General features: G+C 35.1%; 1 protein-coding gene and 1 pseudogene across 1 annotated transcript; both read left to right on the forward strand.

Annotated features, from left to right (window-relative positions):
* Nucleotides 13,843-14,037, forward strand: LOC109130009 (annotated as a pseudogene).
* LOC104758653 (dynamin-related protein 5A) lies at nucleotides 21,440-24,949 on the forward strand. Its single transcript, XM_010481557.2, has 8 exons — nucleotides 21,440-21,860; nucleotides 22,143-22,334; nucleotides 22,417-22,623; nucleotides 22,719-23,147; nucleotides 23,254-23,481; nucleotides 23,567-23,762; nucleotides 23,849-24,506; nucleotides 24,594-24,949. The coding sequence occupies exons 1-8, from the start codon at nucleotides 21,507-21,509 to the stop codon at nucleotides 24,778-24,780; spliced, it is 2,451 nt and encodes an 816-aa protein (XP_010479859.1). The 5' UTR covers nucleotides 21,440-21,506; the 3' UTR covers nucleotides 24,781-24,949.

The raw sequence follows: 27,966 nt of genomic DNA on the forward strand, positions 1-27,966 counted from the left end.
GAAAGCCAGCGATCATAAGGGCTCAGATAAAGCAGGGCCTTCAAAGCCAACGCCAAGACGCCTTTCCAAATCTCAAACCTCAGAGTCTTCCCGTAACTCCACTGATATAACCCCGGAAACAAACCAAAGCAGGAATCTGAACCCCCCAAATGCTTTACCTGATTCCTCAAGGCCCATAGAATCGCTAAGGATCAATCTAATACCTGCAGTAAGGAGGAAAAAGACGGATTTTCAGAGTCCGTCTGCCCCTCTTCCTTAAGAATTGTAAGCTGGAACTGTTGTGGATTGGGGAACCCCATAACAGTCCAGAGATTAAGGGAAATAAAGAAGTTTATTTTCCCTGATATCTTGTTCCTCATGGAGACCAAGAATAACTCTGATACCGTATTGCAACACCTTGATTGGCTTGACTACCATTCCAACCACCTGGTTCCCCCTCAATCCCCTGGCTCGGGGGGATTAGCCCTTTTCTGGAGAAAGAGTATAGAGCTGGAAATTCTTAGTTCCTGTCAAAACTATGTAGATGCAAAGATCAAAGCAAAAGGACGGTCTTTCTTTGCTACCTTTGTATATGGTGAACCTGACAGAACAAAGCGCTTGGGTGTCCTAAACTCCATCCAGGAGCTTGCAGCAGACAGATCCTCCCCTTGGCTCCTTACTGGCGACTTCAACGATATTATCCACTCTGCGGAGAAAGTGGGAGGCACACAACGACCAGAAAGTTCTTTTTCGGATCTTCGTTCTTTTATGTCCACCTGTGACCTCTTCGATCTCAAACATACAGGCAACCCTCTCTCCTGGAGAGGGAAAAGACATTCTCATGTGGTTAGGTGTAGATTGGACAGATCCATGGCGAACAGTGAATGGATAATGGAATATCCCTCAGGGCGTAGTGAATACCTGAGGTTTGAAGGATCAGACCATCGTCCCCTTGTTACTTCCCTCAACCCTAAAAAGAAAAAGAGAAGGGGTTTGTTCAGATATGATCGCTGCCTGAAGGATAACCAGGAAGTCACAAAACTCATCTGTGAAGCCTGGAATCTCAACTCATCTGCTACTGTTGACCAAATACTTGGTCACTGTCGAGAGGCTATTATCACCTGGAGCAAGGACCAGCATATAAACAGTCAGCAGGAAATCTTAGCACTCCGAGAACAACTACAGAACGCAATGAATGCAGATGATAGCACACAGGAAAACATTGATGTTATTAACAACAACCTATTATCTGCTTACCGAAAAGAAGAATCCTTTTGGAAACAAAGAAGTCGCAATCTTTGGCTTGCACTAGGAGACAAAAACACGAGCTTCTTTCATGCTGCTACAAAAGGGAGACGTGCTATCAATACTATCTCCGTTATTGAACACAAGAGGGTATACCAGTGTTTGAGGAAAATGAGATAATTTTAGCAGTTTCTGATTACTTTAATAACATCTTTACCTCCCAATCCGTAGAGCGACGAGCAATAGTAGATGCCGGACTCTCTCCTTGTATTACACAGGAGATGAATGAAAAGCTCATCAGAATGCCCTCTAACGTTGAGATAAAAAATGCTTGTTTTGCGGTGCATGCTGACAAGGCCCCGGGTCCGGACGGCTTCTCAGCAAGCTTCTTCCATTCAAATTGGGAAACTATAGGACCGCAGGTTATCTCTGAGGTCCACTCCTTCTTTGTCTCAGGCAACCTACCACAAAAGATTAACCACACCCATGTGAGACTTATTCCTAAGATCCTAATCCCTCAAAAAGTTTCAGACTACAGACCTATAGCTCTCTGCTCGGTCTACTACAAAATCATCTCGAAGATCCTATCCATGAGACTCTAGCCAATCCCGCACTCCTGTATTTCAGACACGCAATCAGCCTTTGTCCCCCAAAGAGCTATAGCTGATAATGTGCTTATAACTCATGAAACGCTTCATTACCTTAAGAAGTCAGATGCAAAGAAGAGATGCTTCATGGCAGTTAAAACTGACATGAGCAAGGCTTATGATAGACTTGAGTGGGATTTCATCCAGGCTGCCCTCGAGAGAATGGGGTTCCACCCTCGCTGGATTCACTGGATCATGCAATGTGTCAATACAGTATCTTACTCCTACCTTCTCAATGGCACAGCCTTGGGTTCCGTCACTCCAGGTAGAGGCATTCGACAGGGCGACCGTCTCTCACCGTACATCTTCATCATTTGCAGTGAAGTCCTATCTGGACTGTGTACTAAGGCACAAGATCAGGGCAGTCTCCTTGGAATCAGAGTCTCAAAAGGCAGTCCGCGGATTAACCATCTTCTTTTTGCTGATTACACCATGTTTTTTTGTCGCTCTGACCGAACTAGCTGCCGTAAACTCCTCCAAATCCTGAAACATTATGAACAAGCTTCGGGGCAACAGATTAATAAAGCCAAATCTTCAATTACTGTCTCTGCAAAGTCCCCCCAGGAAGTAAAGGACATCGCAAAAACCATCCTTGGTATTCAAAAGGAAGGAGGGCAAGGCAAATATCTGGGCTTACCTGAACTATTTGGGCGAAAGAAGAAGGATCTGTTCAGCGAGATAGTTGATAAAATCAAACAACGTGCTCTTACCTGGTCCTCGAGGTTCCTCTCGTCAGCTGGAAAGCTAACTATGCTGAAGTCACTGCTCTCTGCTATGCCCACATACACCATGGGCTGCTTTAAACTCCCAAATAACCTGTGTAAGCGAATCCAGTCAGCTCTTACGCGCTTTTGGTGGGATTCAAAGACTGAGAAGAAAATGTGCTAGGTTTCATGGCAGAAAATGACTAAATCCTTTAAGGAAGGTGGATTGGGATTTAGAGACTTACAAACTTTTAATGATGCACTGCTAGCAAAGGTTAGCTGGAGGATCCTGACTCACCCCTCCTGCCTCCTAGCCAAAGTTCTCCTTGGAAAATACTGTCGCCACACGAAATTTCTTGACTGTCCGGTCCCCAACTCTGCCTCCCATGGCTGGCGCTGCGTTTGCATAGGGCGAGACCTCCTCAAACCCCGAGTTGGTTTAATAGTAGGCTCAGGACGAACTATACCACTCTGGCGAGCTCCGTGGCTGTCAAAGGATCTCCCTAGTGCACCAATGGGTCCCCCCACACAAGAATCACACCTCTGGACAGTATAAGACCTCATTGATCCCATTTCCCTTACCTGGAACATCCCACGCATTCGAGAAGTTGTTCCTGAATATGAGCTTGATATCCTGAAGATAAAACCCAGCAAACACGATGCGGCGGATAGATGGGCATGGTTACCTAATCAGAATGGTGTCTACTCCACCAAGTCAGGTTATTTTGAAGCTCTCCTCCCTGACCCACCCCCTCGCATCAAACAACCAAAACCAAGCAGCACAAGTTAGTCAATTCGATTGGAAAGCGCATGTCTGGGCCATCAAAACTTCCCCTAAAACAAAGCTTCTACTCTGGAAACTAGCTCAGAACGCTTTACCTGTGGGAGAAAACCTAACCCGTAGAAGAATTATAGACTCAGTACTCTGTCCCCATTGTCAAGCAGCGGAGACAGAACTCCATCTCTTCTTTCACTGCCCTTTTGCAACTAGAATCTGGTCCCAAGCCCCTTTCAAAGAATCTTTCGACCCAACCAAAGTCCCCTCGATCCAATCAGGGCTAAAGACGTTGACAAAGCTTACCTGTTTGCCCCCATCTGGAATCAGTGATGGACCCCTCTACCCGTGGATTTTGTGGTTCATTTGGACCTCTCGAAACAACCTAGTGTTTAGTAAGAAACAAATCCCGCCGGAAGAAGCCCTTCTCCTCGCCATACTTCGAGCTAAGGAATGGCAACAATCCCAACCCCATAGACCCTCAAGCCCCCAGGCACCCAACCCCCAAAATCTCCATCCTACAGAGATCCCAGAAATATATCTCGTAACGTGTCACACGGATGCGTCCTGGAACACGGAAGCTAAAGCTGGTCTTGGATGGATCTTCCACAATCAAAACCACCAGATCATCGGACAAGGATCAGATCTTGTCTTGCATGTTTGATCACCGCTGATGGCCGAAGCGATGGCAACTCTCACCGCCATGGAAGTTGCAATCGAATCGGGTTTCACGCACCTCTCTTTCGCCTCCGACTCGCAGCTGCTGGTCAAGGCTCTTAATTCGAAGCTCCAATTGAAGGATCTTCATGGGATTCAATACGATATCCTCTCTCTATCGACTGTCTTTGCCTCTTGCTCTTTTTCTTTTGTTCCCCGGAATCTAAACCGGCAAACAGATGAATTAACCAAGTGGGCTTTATCTGGTTCTTTGTAGTTGGGCTTCAAACCGTTTTAATTAATATTATAAGCCTTTGATCAAAAAAAAAAAAAGATGCGGGACTCCACGTTTAATTGCTATAAGTATTTCAAGTAGCTATAGTAAGAAATTGGGCGTAGTTTAGCCTGTCAGACGAAGAATTTGGAAATCATATATCAACTGTATTTAGCATTTGCGTTTATGTTTACGTATATACAATATATAGGTATTAACTTCTGTGCTTAAGCCATCTCCTAAAAAAATAGGGCCCTTACAGGCTTAAACTATATATAAGACTAGATATTCTATTCTTATACGCTGAAAAATTATTCAACACAAGTTCTTTTATAATAACTAATTGATTCATATATTATAAAACCAACATCCTTATCACTAAGAATCGTTCAAACACCAATAAATTTTACAACAAAATTTGTAGTTGTAACGTTGATTTTCTTTGGCTTTCTATTTACTAGTTCAACCATACTTTTCTACACTATCTGTTTTTAGTTCATATGTATTTGTGTTTCAATTTAACTTATTAATTAAGCTCACACACAAAAATAGACTAAATTATTAACGCACAAAATCATTATAAATACTACACTTTGATGTCATTAGATTCATGCATATTACTCTCCAAAAGTTTCATATTACTCCAAAAATATCCTAGATAAAAAAGAAAATGAATCGTCTGATGATTTGTATGTTTGTTATTGCAATGTGTTTTGGGTTAAATGTAACATTTGAAATGTCTCCATGTGAGCCAAACCAAATTGCAATTGAGAACAATCTTGGTCCCGGTTTGGTTCTCCAGTACCATTGTCATTCCAGATATGAAAATCGAGATATCGCAAATTTACAATTCAAAAAGATTAACTATATTTTTATCGGAAAGACAAGATGGACTTGTGGTTTGAAATATGGATTGTACATGCGATATAGTCAAGAATTTATAGCATACAGAATGGCCGACGTTGGTCAATGTGCTCAACAGCGTCTTTGGGTTGCCAATTCTGATGGCATTTACCTTATAAAAAATGGAAATCGGCCGGGAACGTTCAAATATGCATGAAAGAAAAGAACTAAATAATGTTTATGGTGCATGACAATGATACTTTTTTTTAATCTTTATCATAATCTACTAGATTTATAACTCGTGTTGCACAGGAGTATAGTTTTTTATTATTAATGTGAACCATTGAATATAATTATGATTATTTAATAGTAAAAGTATAAATCTATATAGATGTTAAATTTATTTTATTAAACAATATATAATTTTCTATCTCTTTTAATATTTTTCACAATTAATTCTTTCTTTATTTTCTGGTATACACTAGTCATCTCTTGCATCTACTCTCTTTTCATATTATATTATCTCTTAAAATATATTGATTATGAAGATATATCATAACTATTGTTTTTATCTTTTTCATCTTCCTCTACTCTTTTTTTTTTATCGGTTGAGTTATATTACTTCCTAACGTAGATGTAAAAAAATCTAAGAGAATATATCTATTTTTTGTCGCAAACTTTCTTTGACAGTTTTGTGCTACACTTAAATTTTGCTTCTTAATAATGAATCTCATAATTAGACTTGTTTCTATCCATAAGCATCACATTATAACATCAAATATTACATTTTATCTTAACTATTTGACAAAAGAAAAATTATATTCACATATATAATTTTTTCTACTTTAAAATATGTATAGTCTACTATGTTTCTATATAGTTTTTTTTTTCTCCTAAATGTACAAACTCATAAAATTGCTCTATCTTTTAAATATGTGTAATTATCCAAAATAGGATTCTTTTCAAATTTTAATTAAAATTCTACAAACTCATTTTAATTTAATTTTAATTAAACTCTACAAATAGATTTTTCAAATTTCTTCTTAGTATTTTTCACTTTTTGTGTGTGATGTTCAGAATAATGTTTTTTTTAATATGTTTACTTTCAAGTAACCTTATACATTTCTCTTAAATATATACATTATTTTAATTTTTGATCACTTGAATAATATTTTCTCCTTTTTTGGATATACCTTTGTTTAACAAATTTCACCATTTTTCAATTTTAAAACGATAAATAACATAAATCACTCAATTTATATTTATATTTGTTGTATATGCATTAAAACTCAGAAAAAAATTTTTACCGGAAAAAAAAAAAACTCAGACAAGAATCTTTAAATAATGATATAAACTATGTGGGATAATACTATAATAGTAATCGAAGGAGATTGAATCTCATAGATGATATAAACTATGTGGGACTCCACGTTTGATTGCTATAAGTATTTCAAGTAGCTATAGTAAGAAATTGGGCGTGGTTGTCTGTTTTCAGCATTTGCGTTTATGTTTACGTATATACAACTTCTTTGCTTAAGCCATCTCGTAAAAAGATAGTGCCCTTAGACCTTCTCTATCGCAGGGTTCATAGGGGAATCCTTAGTGTTGTGTTGAAAAAAAAAAAAATCAAAACAAAACAAAAAATGTAAGATCTCCCCTTATATAGTACGTTACGTGTCAGTTCTCTGTTGGGCGAACAAAAAATACAAAAGGAAAAAAAAAAATTGGACAGATAATTTTTACTATTTTTCCTCTCTTTCTCTCGCGATTGAATCTCCGAAACGAGAAAAAAATTTGGAATCAGAAGCTTCAAGGTTTGGAATCGAAGGACCTGTAATGGTTTGGATTCAGTTGGGAATGGAGAGAAGTGTAACACCCGTACCGTCGCAAAAGACGGAACAACATGTAATCCATCCGGTCTGGCCAAAAACGTTTCTTTCTTTAAAATTCACCAACGAACAAACTTCAAACTACAACTCTTGAACTTACTAACTTGAGAAAAGGGAAAGAAGGGGGTGAGTAAACAAGTTTACTCAGTGAGGAGATCAGACTCTGCCCACTAGACATACAATAATCATGTTCCAAATATAATCAACAACTATTACTTAGCATAGATCCATAATGTTTATCAAGCAAACAAACAACAAACAACTTATTTCTCCTCAGTAACTTTCATCTTATTTTATGCACTTCTGTGGCAACTACCACATGCAAACATTTATGTTTCTTACATTACTTAAGAAGTTTTACTTTAAGTTTGGCCATTATCACTTTTTCTGGCTCCCAAACCCTCTTTCTTAGAATGACCATGTGACAACCCGTCCCGCGGACCCCACTAGCCCACCGCTAGCTGCCCCAACGGACCGTCTGTGGACCCTGCTAGCCCACCGCTAGCCGTCCAACAGACTCCAAGCTGGCCCTGCAGGGCATCGATCCTAACCCCTCACTGGGCAAATGGAACTATTCATCCAAATCCACAGTAGGTTATTGGTGCACCAGGCGTTCCTCGAACCCTGGTCCCCACCCTTTAACAACCTTCCCACAGGACAAGTTGCCACCAAGCTCTCAGATCAATTGGTGACAGCTTGTCCTGTGGGAAGGTTGTTAAAGGGTGGGGACCAGGGTTCGAGGAACGCCTGGTACACCAATAACCTACTGTGAATTTGGATGATTAGTTCCATTTGCCCAGTGAGGGGTTAGGATCGATGCCCTGCAGGGCCAGCTTGGGGTCCGTTTGGGTAGCTAGCAGTGAGGCTAGCGGGCTAGCAGTGAGGCTAGCGGGGTCCACGGGACGGGTTGTTACAGACCACGGCCAATAGCTCGATTCTTCCCCTGCTCGTCAGCGGTTTATGACCTGCAATGAACCCGTCAGTCCATTACAGTCCAACATACTCAAATATCCTTTCCTTTCTTATTCTCATTATACGTTCATAATATTTTGAAATATAATGTATATAATAATTCGTAACATCAAATCATATTACTTATTTGCTTCACATATATCATGTTATTAACAACCTAATTTACCATGCACACAAATCCACGCAAACACATTCAATTAACGAACAATTCTTGAGTCTATACTTAACAACTATCAAAGAGTATATAAGGAAAGAAGTTACTGCATATCCGCAAAAACCACCCTCACCTTAGCCATTGTATTTAATCCTTGGTTTAGAAATAGCAACAACAGGAATCCGCTTCAACAACAGTCTTGGCCTGCAACGGATTATAATAACCGATCAAAGACCATATCCATAATAATGATCCATTAGTTCATCCCCAAAGCAAAGTCTCATCACTTATGCTTATATGGTATTTCCTTCATTTAAATTAATTACATCAAAATCTAATAATTTAATATACCAAAATTTAATCCTCACGATCACAACATTTGGTTTTAAGAACAATCTCAGTTCTCGGTCATACTATTAATTATAACAGATTAAATCCTTCCGGTTAAGAGATTAAACCAACCAAATATAATAAACACCACGTTACCCACTTAAGGTCCCAAACCAACTCACGCCTCATGCACGTACGTTCGATAATCAAGTTTCGGTTTAGTTGGTTTATCCTTCCGGTTCAATAATGAACAAAACACAACAACAGTACGAGACAAGGTGCAGCCGATTATCTTTCTCGACAATTACTCTTGGCAAATCTGATCCGCGGCTTGACTTCGACACGGCCATTAAAGCTTACAGCGGTTAGGTCCTCATGGCTCAACCATAAATCAACAACAACAACAATTCAAGAATTAGATCTACAACAACTTCAGAAACTTCCGGTCCAAGTTATAAAACAAATCTAGGGTTTCCTTACCCATAACGTCTTCAACGATTGTTACGGCTGCTCCGGTGACAGCGGCGGACATCTCCGGTGACAGCGGCGGACATCTCCGGTGACACACGGTGACTAACTGACCAATGATGGTGTTCGACGGTGAGTAGCGAGAACAACGGTCCGTACGGTAAGCTTCTCCTCCACGAGACTCATCACCACAACAACGTATCTTCATCGTTTCCTTCTTACCGACAACAACACCAACAACAAGAACACAACTTAAGCTTTCCAAGACTCAACAATCAAGTTTCTGGTGTGTTTTAGGGTTCATCGACTCTCCTCTCTGGCTAAACAAGGACGGCAATATTAGTGTACACACGTTAACACAGTTAAACACAATAACCCTTGTCATTTTGTCACTTTGCTCTTTTTGGATCTTAATGGGCTGCAACTTAGAAACAAAACTGGCCCAATTCAAGAAATCGGGGTGTTACAATTCTCTCCCGCTTAAAATAAATTCGTCCTCGAATTTACTAGTTTCTCCCCCACTTAGTTTTCTTCCCAACTCAAGAGTATCTTTCTCTTTGATTTTTAACGTTTTAGATTATCCATTCCAACTTGGAGTGTCCTTCTCCTATATGCTTGTTTTGACTTCTATCCAAACTTTTCCGATCAACAATGAACCGCAAGTTTTCACTTGGTTATACTGTAATCACTTTTGTTTCCATTTACTAGGAATAATCGCTTCGTGCTTCTCATTTTCAGCTTTTTAACCAACACAAAACTAATTCTTTTATTACTATGATTAGTTCCGACGTTTAGCAATATTACAACATGGAACGTCAAGTGTCATAATTCCTTTAACTTTCCGTTGCTTAGACATAATACACATCCTTCAAATAAGGTCTAAAACTTGAATAGAATACTCCAATTTCCAACAAAAGGTCTTTCCATTACCTTGATTTGTGAAAATAACTAGTTCACCAACATACGACCTACGACCTGGTCTAACAATGTTCTGAAGTGTACACATCCACCATGACCATTACGGTTTTGTGCAACACAGAGCTAAATGATTAACCAAGCTTCTTTTGCGCTCACCCTGTAAAGTTGACATCCCTTTGAAAGTTTCCCAATGTTAAATTTAACATAGTGTTTTCCTAACACTCTCTTAGGCCATGTTTATCGGCAAAACAATGAGGTGATCTTGGGCTTTATTAAAATAAGAAATAATGAATAGTGTTTTTTAGATCAGGCCAAATGATCTTAATTAAGATCTGTTCTTCAAGTGTTCTTCTGCTGACGTGTCACCTTGTAAACAAAAGAAACGTTTTATTTTTTTCATTTCATTCGAAGTTTCTTTTTTATTTAAGCAAGTAAAAGAATCCGATCCGACGGACACTAGTGATTCTTCACCGATCGATTTGATTTTGTCGTGAGGAGAACAAGCTTTGCTGATCGCAGATCACGACGATTCATTTCGGTGAGCAACTCAACCTTTTGATTCAATCCAAACCCAGAATCCTAGGGTTTCAAAAGTTTCATACTTTTGTTTGAAACCTTAGGCTCTGGTTCAGTTCAGGATCATCTATGGTGGGTAAATTGTGTTGATACGATTCAAGGTTTTGGATTTGGAGGAGAATGAGAGCTGTGAATTTCATGTATAGCTCGAGCAATACCAGATTTCGTGGGGTTTTCAATGGGCTTTGCGCTGTAATTATCTTCATCTTCTTCTTTGATCAGAGCAATATAATCAGGAACCCTTTATTAAAGAATCTGTCTTTCGTTGATGCTAGTGGTAGAGGAACTGTTTCCCAAGGTCAGTTTAGTAATGGGTTTAGCAAGTTTACTGTAACTCGTCGACATATGAGTGAAGTTGTTGACACTCATGGTTCTTCTGGTTATAATAACACCTTGAGTGGTGGTGGTTGTGGTGGTGATAGTACTACTGTATCGTGCTCTGGGTTACATGAACACAGAGGTTATGCTGATGAATGTGAGTTCTTGAAATCAAACCCGATTTGTTCTCCTGATGGGTTCTTTGATTACCTCAAATTCTTTTATTGCTCCTGCGGAGAGTTTAGGATATTCGGTTATATGGTGTTAGGTGTTTGGCTTGTTGCTCTCTTTTATCTGTTGGGTAACACTGCTGCAGATTACTTCTGCTGTTCATTGGAGAAGCTTTCTCAGCTTTTGAAGTTGCCTCCAACTGTTGCTGGTGTTACTCTACTTCCGCTTGGTAACGGAGCCCCTGATGTGTTTGCGAGTATAGCTGCTTTTGTTGGTTCAGATAAAGGGGAAGTGGGTCTTAACAGCGTCTTGGGTGGTGCGGTGTCGCAAAATAGAGCTGGTAATTCAGATAGGAATCATGGACCTCATAGTTTCGTAAACCAGAATCATCATAATCCATGGAACATGGAAGGACGGGCAATGACAGCTTTAAATTCATTTGGTCAGAATGCAAGATCAAGAACAACAACAACATCTACCCCAGGCTGGTCTCGAAGAGTTCAACATCAGCAAGCAGTTATAGAGCCTGCAATGATCAATGAGAAAAGAAAAACTCTCTCGGAGCTGTTTTTATCTCTGATTCTCTTCCGGTTTGGGAGTATGGTTTTATCTCTGATTCTCTTAAATGTTGTGGAGGAAGTAAGAGAATCTGCTTCTGCTGTGTCGCATTGTGTAACTTTATTTTATTTATTATGTGATTATGAAACATTGAAACTTGATTGATATTTGCTTAACACTGAACTATGTGGTTCACTTTATTATATACAATGTGTATTGAACATAATGATACTTCGATACATCTTTCACCTTCATAACGAGTTCTAAAAAGCCAACATAAAAATTGTAATATGTTTAAGAATATTAATAAACATTATATTATTAAATAGTATTAAACATTCTTAAATTATTTATTAAACATTAATCTATGTATTTATTAATCCATATATTTTTATGAATTTTAGTAAAAGTTTTATAAGTTTGCAATTAAAATGTTATTATATAAATTTTTATAATTATAATATGTTTAAAAATATTAATAAACATTATATTATTAAATAGTATTAAACATTCTTAAATTATTTATTAAACATTAATCTATGTATTTATTAAACATTTTAAAATTTCTATAAGAATATTATATTATTAAATCTTAAGATCTTATACATGTTCTCCCAATAACTTACTTCTTAACAAAAGTTCTTAAGAACTGATCTTACATTATTTTTACAATATTTCTCCCCTAAGAACACCCTTACCTGATCCCCCTATAAACATGCCCTTACGGTTTTTGTTCCTTTTGGGTTTCACACTTCCATGCATTTTTTTTTCCCTATCAAAGTAGTACTTTCCATATAATCCTCATTCACCATATATTGACCATTCTGCATTACTCAAACACCAAATCAAAATAATGTTGCCTCTTCATAATTCTTAGTGATCTCCATTTCGCTATCCTTAGTGGATTCCTATACCACCTATCAAACTTCATATGTTGTAGACTTAGCGTTTTCCTCTTCTTCAAATCATTTTTTTTTCTGTTTATAATAACAACTATTTTCTAAATCTCTCTCCAAAGCCCCAATATTATAATCAACAACTTTTTTTTTTCAACATTTTTTGTCTTGACTCATCCTGCTCTACAACTACACAAGTTGCCTCCTTACTGCTAGTCGTCTGCAGCAATCCACCAACAATCTCCATACCCTGTCCCATTCGGGTTAAGACAACGTCAAATTATACACAACCTATCTCCATTGTCACAACACATTCTTCTTTTTTTTTTTTTTCTATCTTTAACGCTTACATACAATACTCTGTAGAAGTCCATAATCCACATAAATGTGTGGTCTTCTCCCACACTGCTCTTTTTCACTTCCTCCGCTGCAAATCATGTTTGTACTCTCCAAGCACTAGGATAACTTTGACTAGTGATCTTTATACAATACTTCATCTTTAAACTTTGTGGTCCACCTCAAAAAATGTCTTTCCACTATATTAACACCAATATTTTGTCAAATGTCCATTTGACTTTTATAAGCTAGTATCCCACATCTTCGTCCACTCGAACAACACATCCTTCCATGTGAGTTGAGTAATTGGTTTAGCCATACTAGCATATCATCTACCAAACTTCCGTTTATGATCTACTACTCAAAGAAAACTACTGAAAACTACTGACCTTAATAGCATTTGTGGTCCTCAACGTTAACTTCTCCAAGTCAACTTACATTTCAACTTTTAGAAACAATCCCACACTCTTTCGTCCATTCAGGTTCCAACGAGTTGAGTAGTTTGTTTAACCTTACTGTATGTCGCACAAGTATACATTCTTGCCAACACCATATCAACTTATATGGTGTTATCATCCATATGAGATTCCTTCCCATTTTTCCTTTCATCTACGGTTTATAGGGCTCATTTCCATGTTATTTATCACTTTAATGTCACCACACATATCTTAGGGTGTTCTGTCCCTCTTAAGGAAACCCTAGATTTTTTTTGGGGACGGAACATCAACCAAAAACTATGTCTCACAAGTACATGAATGAGGGTGTCGTTTGTAACACCCCGATTTCTTGATGTTTATGATTCCCTCATTCATGTAGGTTGGACATAGTTTTTGGTTGATGTTTATGATTCCCTCATTCATGTACTTGTGAGACTAAAGAAGAAGTATTGCAGTTATAGCATTTGCCAATTTTGTGGTAAAGCTGAAGAAAGTATCCATCTCTTTTAGTGTTTTTTTGATTGAGTATTACTATTCTCTCTGTTCGTTGATACTTTAGTGTCTCTCTTACGGCTGGAATTGATATGAAGAACTATTACTATGTGTGTATATCCGAAGAATGATGTGCTAAATTTTAATGATGCCTTGTTGCAATGTTTGATTGGTTTAGTGAGCAGTGTAGAGTGAGTAAAGAGATGGCTGGGCACAATATCGCACATGCAACTTTGAAAGGTCCAAGTGTTGTGAAGTAGTTAGTAATCGGTCTCGCACTATGGCTTGCGGCTGGTGGGCTATGGAAAATGCATCACTGGAGCGAGCAGAGGAAAACAAGAGCCTTCTATGATTTGCTTGAGAAAGGAGAGATTGGTGTTGTTGTTGCAGAGGAGTAAGTTGGTAATAGAGGGAGATTTGAAAATGACGATTACCTCAAATTCTAGTGTTTGCTATTAAAAAGGCTGCAATGTAACATACATACCATGATTTGATAACATTATTTGTCAACGCCTATTTATTTACCAAAACAAGATCCCAAATATTTTTGATTTTGCCACTATCTAAAAAAAATTAAACTCTTGCAAGATGATTTGGTTGAGAATATTTGGGCAAAATTTGGAGCAAATCAGTATTAAAATTAATCTTTCTCTCTATTTATGAATTGCACTTCTATTGTAATATGTATTAATGTTTTTATTATGTTTTGTATGTTTGAAAATTAATTAAATGCAATATTTTCTATTTTTATAAAATCTAAAATGTTTACACATTTATACCACTTCTATTCTATTTAAAATTTTTAAATTTCAAAAAACAATATTTTCAAATGTAAGAGACCCAAAATTAGAACCTACCATTGGAGGAGAAAATTTTAACTAAGAGATCATGAGTTCTTATATTCAAAACAAAACATAATTAATTCATAAAATAACCAAACAGTGTTTAACAACCCCAAATTAAAAGACCACCGATAATCTTGCTCTTACAGGCTTAAACTATATATAAGACTAGATATCTAATTAATTCCTATATTATAGAACCAACATCCTTATCACTAAAAATCGTTCAAACTCCAATAAAATTTACAACCAAATTTGTAGTTTAACGTTGATTTTATTTGTTTTTCTATTTACTAGTTCAACCATACTTTTCTACACTATCTATATTTAGTTCATATGTATTTGTGTTTCAATTTAACTTATTAATTAGCCCACACACAAAAATAGACTAAATTATTAACCGCACAAAATCATTATAAATACTACACTTTGATGTCATTAGATTCATGCATCTTATTCTCCAAAAAGTTTCATATTACTCCAAAATATCCTAGATAAAAAAGAAAATGAATCGTCTGATGATTTTTATGTTTGTTATTGCAATGTGTTTTGGGTTAAATGTAGCATGTCAGCCAAACCAAATTGCAATTGAGAACAGTCTTGGTCCCGGTTTGGTTCTCCAGTTCCATTGTCGTTCCAGATATGGCTCTCAAGTTGTCAGAAATTTAGAATTCAAAAAGATTAACACAATTTTGCTCGAGTACACGTTAAACAGAAGGCCACAATGGACTTGTCGTTTGAAATATGGATTGTACATGCGATATAGTCAAGAATTTATAGCATACGGAATGGCCGACGTTGGTCCATGTGCTCAACAGCGTCATTGGATTGCCAAACCTGATGGCATTTACCTTATAAAAAATGGAAATCGGCCGGGAAAGTTCAAATATGCATGGAAGAAAAGAACTAAATAATGTTTATGGTGCATGACAATGGTATTTTTTTTTTAATCTTAACTATAATCTACTAGATTTATAACTTGCGCGTTGCGCAGGACTATAGTTTTTTTATTATTAATGTGAACCATTGAATATAATTTTAATTATTTAATAGTAAAAGTATAAATCTATATAGATGTTAAATTTATTTTATTAAGCAACATATAACTTATCTATCTCTTTTAACATTTTTCACAATTAATTCTTTTTTATTTTCTGGTATACACTCGTCATCTCTTATATCTACTCTCTTTTCATATTATACTAGGTAATATCCCGCGCATATGCGCGGGTTGTTGTATTAGTTATGTTAATTTATTTTCGTTTATGTAAAAATTATAAATTATGAGAACTTTCTGAGAAGAAAATAAAGTTTTTAAAATGATATTTCTGAAAGTGATATTGAAAAAGATGTATTTTTGAAATTCTCCTTAAAATTACATGTAGAAAAAGCAAAATTTCTTAAATGTAATTAATACACTTTATTTATTCAAATTATAAAATATACCAGTTATGTAAAAAATATTCCTTGTAGTAAAATTTTGGAAATGAAATATCAAAGTGTTTTTTATATAGAAATCATTAAATTACAAAATTTTGAATTAAAAAAACATTATAATGATCATTATATAATTATATTTTGGATCACAAGAACTAAATATAATGATGAGTATACAAATTCTCAAGAAAAAGTCGGAGGTAAGAGAGAGTTAAAAATTTTGATTTAATAATTCTATTATAATAATTAATTTTATTAAAAACATTGCATACTTTTAAAAGTAAAATATAGATACATGTATGAAGATGATTTCTTTAGTTTGATTCCCTCATTGGGCTTTGATTGGAAGTAGTGTTGTTGAATCTGCATCGATAATTGTTTTTTACAGCCACCAAATTTTTATTATACATATGTAAGTGAAATTTGAAAATAATATGGAGAGAGAAAAGGAAGAAATAAATACATTAAAAAAAATTAACAAAATATAAGATAAATCCAGCAAAATATATAATCACACTATTACTATGAGTTTTGAATTCATGCAAGAACATAAACAAAACAAAGAAAATACTTAGAATTTGTGAAATGGTGTATGATTATGTGAGAATGGTTATTTATAGGATTTTAAGGATGGAAGTTACATTTCTAAAATAATTTAATTAGAGGAGTTACAAACTTACAATTATAATTTATAGTGTGTTTGAGTGAAAATGAATGGAAAAAGTCAATTCATAATATATGTAATTTCAGTTATAATTTAGTAGTAAAGTGTGGATTTAAAGTATATATTAATGCATTATTACATTTTTATTTAATTAAAAATAGAAATTAGATGCCAAATGGACCAGTAAGGAGAGAGTGAAACCTTATAAAATCATATGAAATGCAATAAAATCTCAAAGATTAATTTAATCTTAAAAATTGAAAACAATGTTAAATATATATAATATTTTATAAATTAAAATATAGAATCAAACTCTTACAACACGTATGAGATATAACAACATTTGATATTGGTGTAAGAGGGAGGAGAGAATGATTACTTATAAGATGATAATCCAAATTAGATAATAGAGATGAATTTTAAATGTAAAATATATATCATGTAGTCTTTAAAATTAAAATTTAGCATTAAAATTTTACACTGATATTTCATTTGGTTTTTTGTAACCCATACAACAAAAATAAGAAATCAAAAAAAAAGAAAAAAAAATGATTTGAGGTATTGTGGAAGAGAATGAGAGAAGTGGGAGAAAATGAGAGAATGAGAGAATGTGAAAATGAGAAAGTAAAAGAATGCCAATATAGAGAATGTTTATTTATATGATAAGAATTGATGGAAGTTACATATAAAATTATGAGAGTTACAATTATAATTTATTGTGTTTGAATAAAATTGAGTGGTGGAATATGAATAATGCAAAATTTATTTTATTTTCAGTTATAATTTTATTTTAATGTGTGAGTTAAATGTATTGTGTTAAATGAGTCTTAAATATTGTTTAAAGCAATTAAACAATTAGAAATCAAATAAAAAATTAGAAAACATTAAATAAAAAGCAACCAATAAAGAAAGAAATGAATAGAAAAAGTCAATTCATAATTTATGTAATTTCAGTTATAACTTAGTAGTAAATTGTTGTAACATCCGCGAAGCAATTTTTTGTGGTTTTGGTGTGAGTGTCGATCGACACCCTTGGTGCATCGATCGACACCATGATTTTTCGGTTTGGTCGGTTTGTTTTAATTGTGGTTTGGTTCGGTTTGGTTCAATTAGAATCCCTAAATCGTATTTGTAAGTGACTAAACGTCGAATTAAGGGTTTTTTGGAGGTTTCATTTATCGCCGTTGAGTGAGAAAAAGGGAGAAAAATAGAGAAAACGTTTCTGTGATTTTCTGGGCTTGTTCTTGGCTTGTTCTTGGTGTTTTGGGAGAGATCTGAGGCTGTAGAAGTGATAGCTGTTGCTGGGAACGAAGGAGAAGCTCCTGGAAGTGTTGATTCCATCGTTTCTCAATCCAATCTTCCTGTTTTTGAGGTGAGTGCTTGACCATGGTTGATCTAAGCATGAAATCTCTCTTGTTGGGTGTTTTTCTTGGTTGTTTGTGTTGTTTTGTTGCTTGGGTTCGTTGTTTTCGTGCTTCCCAGTGATTTCCGAGGTAATTGGGTGAGTTTGAGACGGATTCGAGATGGATTAAAACGGAAGTTCGACGTTCGTGTTCGCGCAGATCGTGTCTGCAGAAGAGGCATCGATCGACACCTTAGTAAGTAGCATCGATAGACACCTCTTTGGTGGAGCATCGATCGACACCCTTCAGCATCAGTCGGCACCTTTTTTTTGGCATCGATCAGCGCCTCTCTTGTAGCATCGGTCGACACCAGTCTCATCCGAGACTCGTTTTCCTGGTTTGATGTATTGCTTGTGTTTTGTTTGCTTGCTTAAACATGAGGGTCTCATAAGCTTGTGTGTATAACCTAGTAGATGGGAGGACGGCCTCACTAAGTATTTGTGATAATACTTACGCATCTCAATTGTTGTTTGTGGTGTGCAGGTAAAGAAAAAGTGTGATCGTGGAATCAAAGGCGATGAGGAGGAGGATGTTATAGAGGCTTGATTGATTGTGGTCTAGCTATTGTTAGGTTGCTAGTATTGAGTTGATAGAGCATTGTAGGATGTTGGAGCCTTGCTATTTCTTTATTGGTTATTGGATTATTGTTGATGTTATTCTTATTGGATTAATGGAAATGGTTTTATTTGTTTATCCGCGGTTATTGATTGTTGTTAGGATGTTAGTGGATATGAGACCACTAGTAAATTATAGTATTAAAAGAAACGGGAAGGGATGTTTCAATTGTGGATTTAAAGTATATATTAATGTAATTATTACATTTTTATTTAATTAAAAATATAAATTATATGCTAAATAGACCAGTAAGGAGAGAGTGAAACCTTATAAAATCCTATGAAATGCAATAAAAATCTCAAAGATTAATTTAATTTGAAAAATTGAAAACAATGTTAAATATATATAATATTTTATAAATTGAAATATAGAATCAAACTCTTACAACACATATGAGATATAACAACATTTGATATTGGTGTAAGAGGAGGAGAGAATGATTACTTATATAATCCAAAGTAGATAATAGAGATGAATTTTTAATAATAAGAAAAATGTAAAATATATATCATGTAGTCTCTAAAGTTAAAATTTAGCATTAAAATTTTACAATGATATTTCATTTGGTTTTTTTGTAACCCATACAACAAAAATAAGAAATCGAAAACAAAAAAAAAAAACAAAAAATGATTTGAGGTATTGTGTGGAAGAAAATGAGAGAATGAGAGAATGTGAAAATGAGAAAGTAAAAGAATGCCAATATGATAGAATGAGAGAATGATTATTTATATGATAAGAATTGATGGAAGTTACATATAAAATTATGAGAGTTACAATTATAATTTATTGTGTTTGAATAAAATTGAGTGGTGGAATATGAATAAAGCAAAATTTATTTTATTTTCAGTTATAATTTTATTTTAATGTGCGAGTTAAATGTATTGTGTTAAATGAGTTTTAAATATTGTTTAAAGCAATTAAACAATTAGAAATCAAATAAAAAATAAAAAAATAGAAAATATTAAATAAAAATCAACCAATAAAGAGAGACCAAAACCCTACTTTTATATATATGATTATCTCACTTATAATATATTGATTATGAAGATATATAGTAAGTATTTTTTTTTATCTTTTTCATCTTCCCATACTATTTTTTTTTATCGGTTGAGTTATATTACTTCCTAACGTAGATGTAAAAAAAACTAAGAGAATATATCCATCTTTTGTCGCAAACTTTCTTTGACAGTTTTGTGCTACACTTAAATTTTGCTTCATAATAATGAATCTCATAATTAGACTTGTTTCTATCCATAAACATCACATTATAACATCAAATATTACATTTTAAAATATGAATAGTCTACTATGTTTCTATATAGGGTTTTTTATTTATTTATTCTCCTAAATATTTGTATTTATCCAAAATAGGATTCTTTTCAAATTTTAATTAAATTCGAAAAACTCATTTTAATTTAATTTTAATTAAACTCTACAAATAGATTTTTCAAGTTTCTTCTTAGTATTTTTTCACTTTTTTTTTTGTGTGTGTGTGATGTTCAGATTAAGTTTTTTTTAATATGTTTAATTTCAAGTAACCTTATACATTTCTTTTAAATATATACATTAATTTAATTTTTGATCACTTGAATAATATTTTCTCCTTTTTTGGATATACCTTTGTTTAACAAATTTCAACATTTTTCAATTTTGAAAACGATAAATAACACAAATCACTCAAACTACTTTACTTATTTATATTATTTATAATTCTAAAAAAGTAATATGCATCAAATCCTTTTGTTTTTAATCAGTAACATTTATTTATAATTTAACACTGACAAACATAGTCTCAAGTTTTAAATATATATATAATATTTATTATATTATACTATAATTGATAATAATAATATACATCAACTTTTAATCGATAACATAAATTTATAATTTAACACTAATAATTGAATAACCTCTTGATTTGAAAAACCTTTAAACTTTTGTGTTTGTTTGTTTTTAAACTTATTTTTCTTATCCTAATAATTGTAACTTTTGAAAGTAATTGTTGTTCCATTAAATATATGATAGCTTTTTTTTTTCTCTCCTATTTCTAGTTTTTTTACAAATATTTACAAAATTATTATATGTTATGATAGAAAGATCTAATTTTATATTTATGTAATCTCTATTCATATTTTACCTTGATATTTATTTTTGTTATACTTTTTTCATTTCGTTTTTGGTTATATTTTATTTTAGAATATTGTAAACAATTGTTTTTAATAATAATAAATATTACAAAAATGAGTGAATTAATTGATAAATTAACTTTAAATTTTCTTTTTTTTTATGATGTGAATCATTGTTTAAATTGAAAATAAGAAGAGATGACGTGGAGGAAGGAGAAGAGATAAAAACCAACTTTATATTTATCTGAAAAAGCCGAAATATTTTATCAAGAATAGAAAGAAACAGAGAACTATACTTTGTATTTAAACCCATGTACTGGAGTACAAAATCACGAACTTGCAAGTGTAAACTACGATTCCTAGAACCACATAATGTTAAAAACATAATACATTTCGTAGACACAACTCATGCCTGTGGTGGGGTTTATAAAACTGCATGATAATTTTCTTTTATTTTGAAACAAATTACAGAATTGTATCATTAACCAAAAAAAATAAGTAACAGAGAAATCAAGCTAAGATTCATTGCACTTTCTAAATAGATACACCAGTGATTCAATGGAATTCTAATCTCCATCAAATTTGAGATTCTCCACAGTAGGTGGTTTAATATAAGGCCAACTAGAGTTAAAAGTTTAGGCCCAAAACGGCCCATGAATTCAAATTTCAAATTCTGAAAACTCGTATCGTTTCTTACGCTCCGTCTTCTTCTTTCTCAGAGTCTCTGCGATATTATATTACCGTTGTTGTTGTTGTTGTCTCTCTTCCTCTTCGATTTCAATGGCGAATTCAAACACATACCTAACCACGCCGACTAAAACCCCTTCTTCAAGGAGAAACCAACAGAGCCAATCGAAGATGCAGTCTCAATCCAAGGATCCTGTAAACGCAGAGACTAGGTCACGGTTCGAGGCTTACAACCGTCTCCAAGCGGCGGCGGTTGCTTTCGGTGAGAAACTTCCTATACCTGAGATTGTCGCAATTGGTGGCCAATCGGACGGTAAAAGCTCTTTACTGGAAGCGCTTCTAGGGTTCCGATTCAATGTCAGAGAAGTCGAAATGGGAACGCGACGCCCTTTGATTCTCCAGATGGTTCATGATTTATCAGCATTGGAACCACGGTGCCGATTCCAGGTATAGACGATATTGTGATTCGATTTCTAGGGTTTTTGAATTTGATGCGTTTAGGGATTGATTCTGGGTTTGAATTTGGTGATTCGATTACTAATTTTTTTGTAATTCGATTTTGAATTACATTTGCATAAGTTTCAGATATCTAGGGTTGTTGAATTTGGAGACTGTACAATGTAGCAGGGTTGTTGAATCTGGATAATTCTGGGTTTGAGTTAATTTCAACGAGGTCTTGTTAATTTGGTGATTTTGATTACTAAATTTGATAAGTTTTTTGATTGGTAGGATGAAGATTCTGAAGAGTATGGTAGTCCAATTGTTTCGGCTACAGCAGTTGCAGATGTGATTAGGTCAAGAACAGAGGCGCTTTTGAAGAAGACGAAAACAGCAGTCTCGCCAAAGCCTATTGTGATGAGAGCTGAGTATGCTCATTGTCCAAATCTGACTATCATTGATACTCCTGGATTTGTTCTTAAGGTAGCTTTTACTCGTTTTTTTAATCAACTTGTATCAAAGTTCTTCAATTGGATAGTATAGTTTCTGATGCTTGTGTGAACAGGCCAAGAAAGGAGAGCCTGAAACCACACCTGATGAGATTCTATCAATGGTCAAGTCACTGGCTAGTCCTCCACATCGCATTCTCTTGTTCCTTCAGCAGAGTAGTGTGGAGTGGTGCTCGTCTTTATGGTTGGATGCTGTGCGTGAGATTGATTCCAGCTTTCGGAGAACTATCGTTGTTGTTTCGAAGTTCGATAATCGTCTTAAGGTATTAGAATCTTTAAACACAATCCGTTGTGAACCATAAGTTTATGATCCTCTCTGGCTGAACTAAAAGCATATGAGAGTATACAACACTTGCAGGAATTTAGTGATCGCAGTGAAGTCGATCGTTATCTGAGTGCTAGTGGATACCTTGGGGAGAGCACTCGTCCTTATTTTGTGGCATTGCCAAAAGACAGAAGCACTGTCTCAAACGATGAATTTCGTAGACAAATATCTCAGGTGGACACAGAAGTTATAAAGCATTTACGGGAGGGAGTTCAGGGAGGATTTGATGAAGAAAAATTCCGGTCCTATATTGGTTTTGGGTCGTTGAGAGATTTCTTAGAGTCTGAGCTTCAGAAGAGATATAAGGAAGCTGCTCCAGCAACACTAGCTTTGCTTGAACAGCGTTGCTCTGAGGTAACTGATGATATGCTGAGAGTGGATATGAAAATCCAAGCTACTTCTGATGTTGCTCATCTCAGAAAAGCAGCAATGCTATACACCGCTTCCATTAGTAATCATGTGGTGAGTAGTTTGTAACATACTGTCTCTGTTGCGCTGTTTTTAAGACATAAAGTTTAATCATCTTCTAAGTCTTTGGAACGACATTGTTTGGCTCTTTTTTCTTAAGGGGGCCTTGGTTGATGGAGCTGCAACTCCAGCGCCTGAGCAATGGGGCAAAACAACTGATGAAGAACGAAGTGAGAGCGGCATTGGAAGCTGGCCAGGGGTTAGTATGGACATAAAGCCGCCCAATGCCGTTCTTAAACTCTATGGAGGAGCGGCATTTGAACGAGTTATTCATGAATTCCGCTGTGCGGCATACTCAATTGAGTGTCCTCCAGTATCAAGAGAGAAGGTACAGTTTAACTTTTCTTAGTAAACATCATTTTTTTATGTTTTCCATAGAACTGCAAAGATGAAACACAGCCTGAATTGAACAGGTAGCAAACATTCTGCTTGCTCATGCTGGCCGTGGAGGTGGTAGAGGGGTGACAGAAGCTTCAGCAGAAATTGCTCGAACCGCTGCACGGTCATGGCTGGCTCCTCTTCTTGACACTGCCTGCGACCGGCTTTGCTTCGTATTAGGAAGTCTCTTTGAAATTGCTCTAGAAAGAAACCTGAACCAAAACTCAGAATGTAAGAACCTTTCAATGCTCCTTGGATCTTTTATACTCTCCTAGAGTAAAGCCCCTGCCTCTAATGAACAGATGGTCTTTTTGCAGATGAGAAGAAAACTGAAAATATGGATGGATACGTGGGTTTTCATGCTGCTGTTCGGAATTGTTACAGCCGTTTTGTGAAGAATCTTGCAAAACAGTGTAAGCAATTAGTAAGACACCATCTTGATTCAGTGACCAGCCCATATTCAATGGCGTGCTATGAGAATGACTACCAAGGAGGAGCTTTTGGTTCTTATAACAGATTCAACCAAGTCTCAGGTAATTCATTTTGCTTCGAGCTCTCTGATACCAGTCGCGATGAACCAATGAAAGATCAAGAAAACATTCCTCCTGAGAAGAATAATGGCCAAGAGACAACACCAGGAAAAGGAGGGGAAAGTCACATAACAGTACCTGAGACGCCATCACCAGACCAACCTTGTGAGATAGTGTATGGTTTGGTAAAGAAAGAAATTGGAAATGGACCTGATGGTGTTGGAGCTAGAAAGAGAATGGCGAGAATGGCTGGAATCCGGAACATAGATCCATTTAGAGTACAGAATGGTGGGCTTATGTTTGGTAACGCTGATAACGGGATGAAATCAAGCTCGGCTTACTCTGAGATATGTTCATCAGCCGCCCAACACTTTGCTAGGATACGTGAAGTTCTTGTGGAAAGAAGCGTAACATCGACTTTAAACTCAGGGTTTCTAACACCTTGGTGAGTCTATTGATGACTTATTCTCTGTTTATTTGTAGAGTAAGAGATCATATTTATTTGATTTACGGTTTGTTTCATGTTTGGCAGCCGGGACAGACTAGTGGTTGCACTTGGACTGGATCTGTTTGCAGTAAACGACGAGAAGTTTATGGACATGTTTGTTGCTCCTGGAGCAATTGATGTACTGCAAAACGAACGCCAACAGCTTCAGAAACGCCAAAAGATTCTTCAATCCTGCTTGACTGAATTCAAAACCGTGGCTCGGTCTCTGTGATGGAAATGAATGATCATTGTCTCTATGATGTGTTCTCTTCTTGCTTGTGGCGCTATAATGTTGTTTGATGCCCAATTTCTACGTGTGATCATCAGTGTCTTCAAACGTAAAACTTTTCTTGTTTTATTTGAAATATTATGAGTCATATTTGATGAGTTTACAGGTTAATAGAAAGCTCACCTCTGCTTCATTCATTGTACAAACCAATTGAACCAGAGTAATTAACCATAACCGAGAATCGATTGAGTAAACCGGACATTGGTTTACCTTACTTTTTATTGCAGGTCCAAATGATGTATTCTTATGCAGTACAAGCAAATACAAATATGCATAGAATCCAGATGCTCCTCTCCATACCATGTCAGTCATCATCGAGCTCAGTACTATTAAAAAAAAAAAAAATTGAATAACGTGGTGAAATAAGCCTGTTAAAATTAGATACGAACACATTCTAAAATCGATATTTTTGATAATTAAGATGATATTTGTGGTATATATTCGGTTTGAGTTTTTCTTTTTTTAATGTTCTTGTCATAGCTTAAAATATTTATGACGTAAGAAATGAGAAGGGGTATGGATATAGTTTTGTATTTGTTGATGTGTATGTGTGTAAAAGAGCTTAGCTGGATTGCATATAGAGTTTGATGAAAGAATCTGAGAAGAAGATTTGAAGAAAAGATTTGTTCCGTTGAAATTCCTATAAAACACGAAGAGACAAATCTCGTTGTTCGTCGTGTGGTGTGATTGAAAGCAATGATATCACTTTTGGCACTCACACGAATCGATTCGGAAATTGTTGGTACTAATTTACAAAACTTTGTTTTCACAAAGATGCGTCTAGTATTGTTGAAGATTAGTACTCTACATCAACTAGCTAGATAGCAGTGTTGAGGTGGTCCGTGGATTACATAACTTCTTGGACCAATTCAGATTTTGGTTTCGTTTTATTTTAATTTTCTATATTGCTAGTTAATTAAAAAAAAGTATGCTGATCAGGGTAATTATCAGCATATTTAAGATGCATTCGACTTCACTAAAGCGAATAAACATTATAGAAATTCTATAATATGCACCTAAATTGGAACTTTTAATCTTTTGAAAAACCTTTAAACATGATACATGTACTTTATTAATAAACCTTCTACACACATAACTTACAATTAGTTTAAGACCTTTTTTAGTATAATAGGATATGATTTGTTAGTGGCATTAGTGTGTACTACGTACATGGTTCTTCAAAAAACATGAGAAGTCGTGCTCCTCTATTCCAAATGTTGCTTGGGAAGAGTTTCGGTTTCGATGAGAGACATGTATAAACATTTAAAGTTTTGAAAAATATAGGATGACTTTTTCTAGAGGTCCAACCCATCACGATTTCCCAATTTCCTAATTTTAAGACTTAAGGAATATATACATTAATCCATGCAAATCTTGATACGTGGCAAAACATAAATTTGACAAAAATAGATCACTGAGCTCGACAAATCATATAATTTGGATTCTAAAACCAAAGGCATCTTTTGTTATTGGAGGTGTGTAGCTATGGACAGTTACGTCCGTTTTGTTTGCTAACGTAAAAAGAGAGCGACGCGGAGGAACGAAGCAAGCAAGTAATGCAGAATAATGAATAAAGAAGGATCGAACCTTGTAAAAGTTTATATGCGAACATATTAGTATCAACCCATATGTACATTGTACTATTATCACTCAGATTGAAAACATAAAAAAAATCCTGTTCTATATTCTTTTTCTCGTGGATCATACTTCATACATATGTGTATACTATCTTTTTTTTAATTTCCGGTCGCAATTTGGAATCACTTTTTTTTTTGTTAGATAGTCCGAAACTTGAATATCAACCTTTTACTTGAGAAGATTCCAAGAGAATCACTTATGTATTTACCCTAGTAATACGAAGGTTAATTAAGTGTCAACAAATAAAAACCATTCAAATATATGAAATGAATCATTTTGTTACCTGCCCATAGGTTAAATGTAAGTTACTTATGACACAAATTTGCAGTACACACATACAAGAGAGATGTGACACATGGACTACCAAAACAAAAACCAAACTAAAAACGAACCAAACAAGTTTGTACCGAAACTGGATTGTAATAATGTTAAGTGAACCCCGAAATTGAATATAGGGACAAAGTTTATTCAGTTGTGTAGAAAATACAAAGGCAGCTTTTGGGTTTGTAAAAGCTAAGTTGCGTCAGGCAAGGCAAGGCAGAGTCAGAGAGAGAGTACAATGTCGCATGTGAAACCTTTGTGTCCTGTCTATTTCACTACCCACTAATTCTAGTATTTTAGTACAAAAAGACAACAACACTGTAAAAAAATTTAAGGAAATATAACAAACTTGAGTAAATCACTGAACTTATCTGTTTGCTGCTTGTTGGTTCTTTTACACCTATTCAACTCAAAGATTCAAAGTTACTTTCATTTGTTTCAGTGAAAATTCACACACTTCACAGAGAGCTATGATGATGCAGTTGAATCTGTCGGTGATATTGGCTTCTCCACACAACACACACTGTAAAAAGTAAGAAGGTAAAGTGAGAGACTTAATTACTTTCTTTCATGGTAAAAAAAGAACCTCAGAAGTCAGAACTCAAAAAACAAATCTCTGTCTTGAAATGGTTCCAGTTGTCTCTTGCATCAAATACTTTAAACTAAAGTAATAAGTGATCTCATTTGTTCTATTTCCATCTTTCAATCTGTAATTCCCCACTTCTACAGAGAATCTTTATATAAGCGATAGTGATAATAAACGCGAACACAAGAAAGAAATCAAAAGGGTTAGATCGTATATAAGCATCTACTCTAATGTTCTTTGTTTATCCTGGTCCAGACACATGATAATATCCATATCTAGGACATCAACTACCCCAAGTCTAAATTTTAAAAATAACACATAAAATTTAATAGAGATCAAATCCTAAGTTTATGGTAATGCATTTTGCAATATGAGGCTATCACAAGAAACTCAAGGTTGCAAGCAAATTTGTCACATCAATTTATTAGGAGGACTTTTGTTTTGTTCCTAAAGAACAAAAATGATTGTTATGAGTTTTAAGCCCATGTGTATATTATGGAGCCTTATGTACTATTGCAAAACAGGGCAGGCCAATAAAGACTTCCTCTATAAGGCAATCAATGATATCTTCAAGATAAATTAAG

The sequence above is a fragment of the Camelina sativa genome, chromosome 17 (genome assembly GCF_000633955.1).
Source record: "Camelina sativa cultivar DH55 chromosome 17, Cs, whole genome shotgun sequence".
NCBI lineage: Eukaryota > Viridiplantae > Streptophyta > Magnoliopsida > Brassicales > Brassicaceae > Camelina > Camelina sativa.

Excerpts from the sequence above, each read along its gene's own strand:
- LOC104758653 (XM_010481557.2), top strand. The coding sequence starts at position 21,507 with ATGGCGAATTCAAACACATACCTAACCACGCCGACTAAAACCCCTTCT. Across the intron at positions 23,148-23,253 it reads CTTCCATTAGTAATCATGTG|GGGGCCTTGGTTGATGGAGC; the intron begins GTGAGTAGTTTG and ends TTTTTTCTTAAG. Across the intron at positions 24,507-24,593 it reads TCAGGGTTTCTAACACCTTG|CCGGGACAGACTAGTGGTTG; the intron begins GTGAGTCTATTG and ends CATGTTTGGCAG.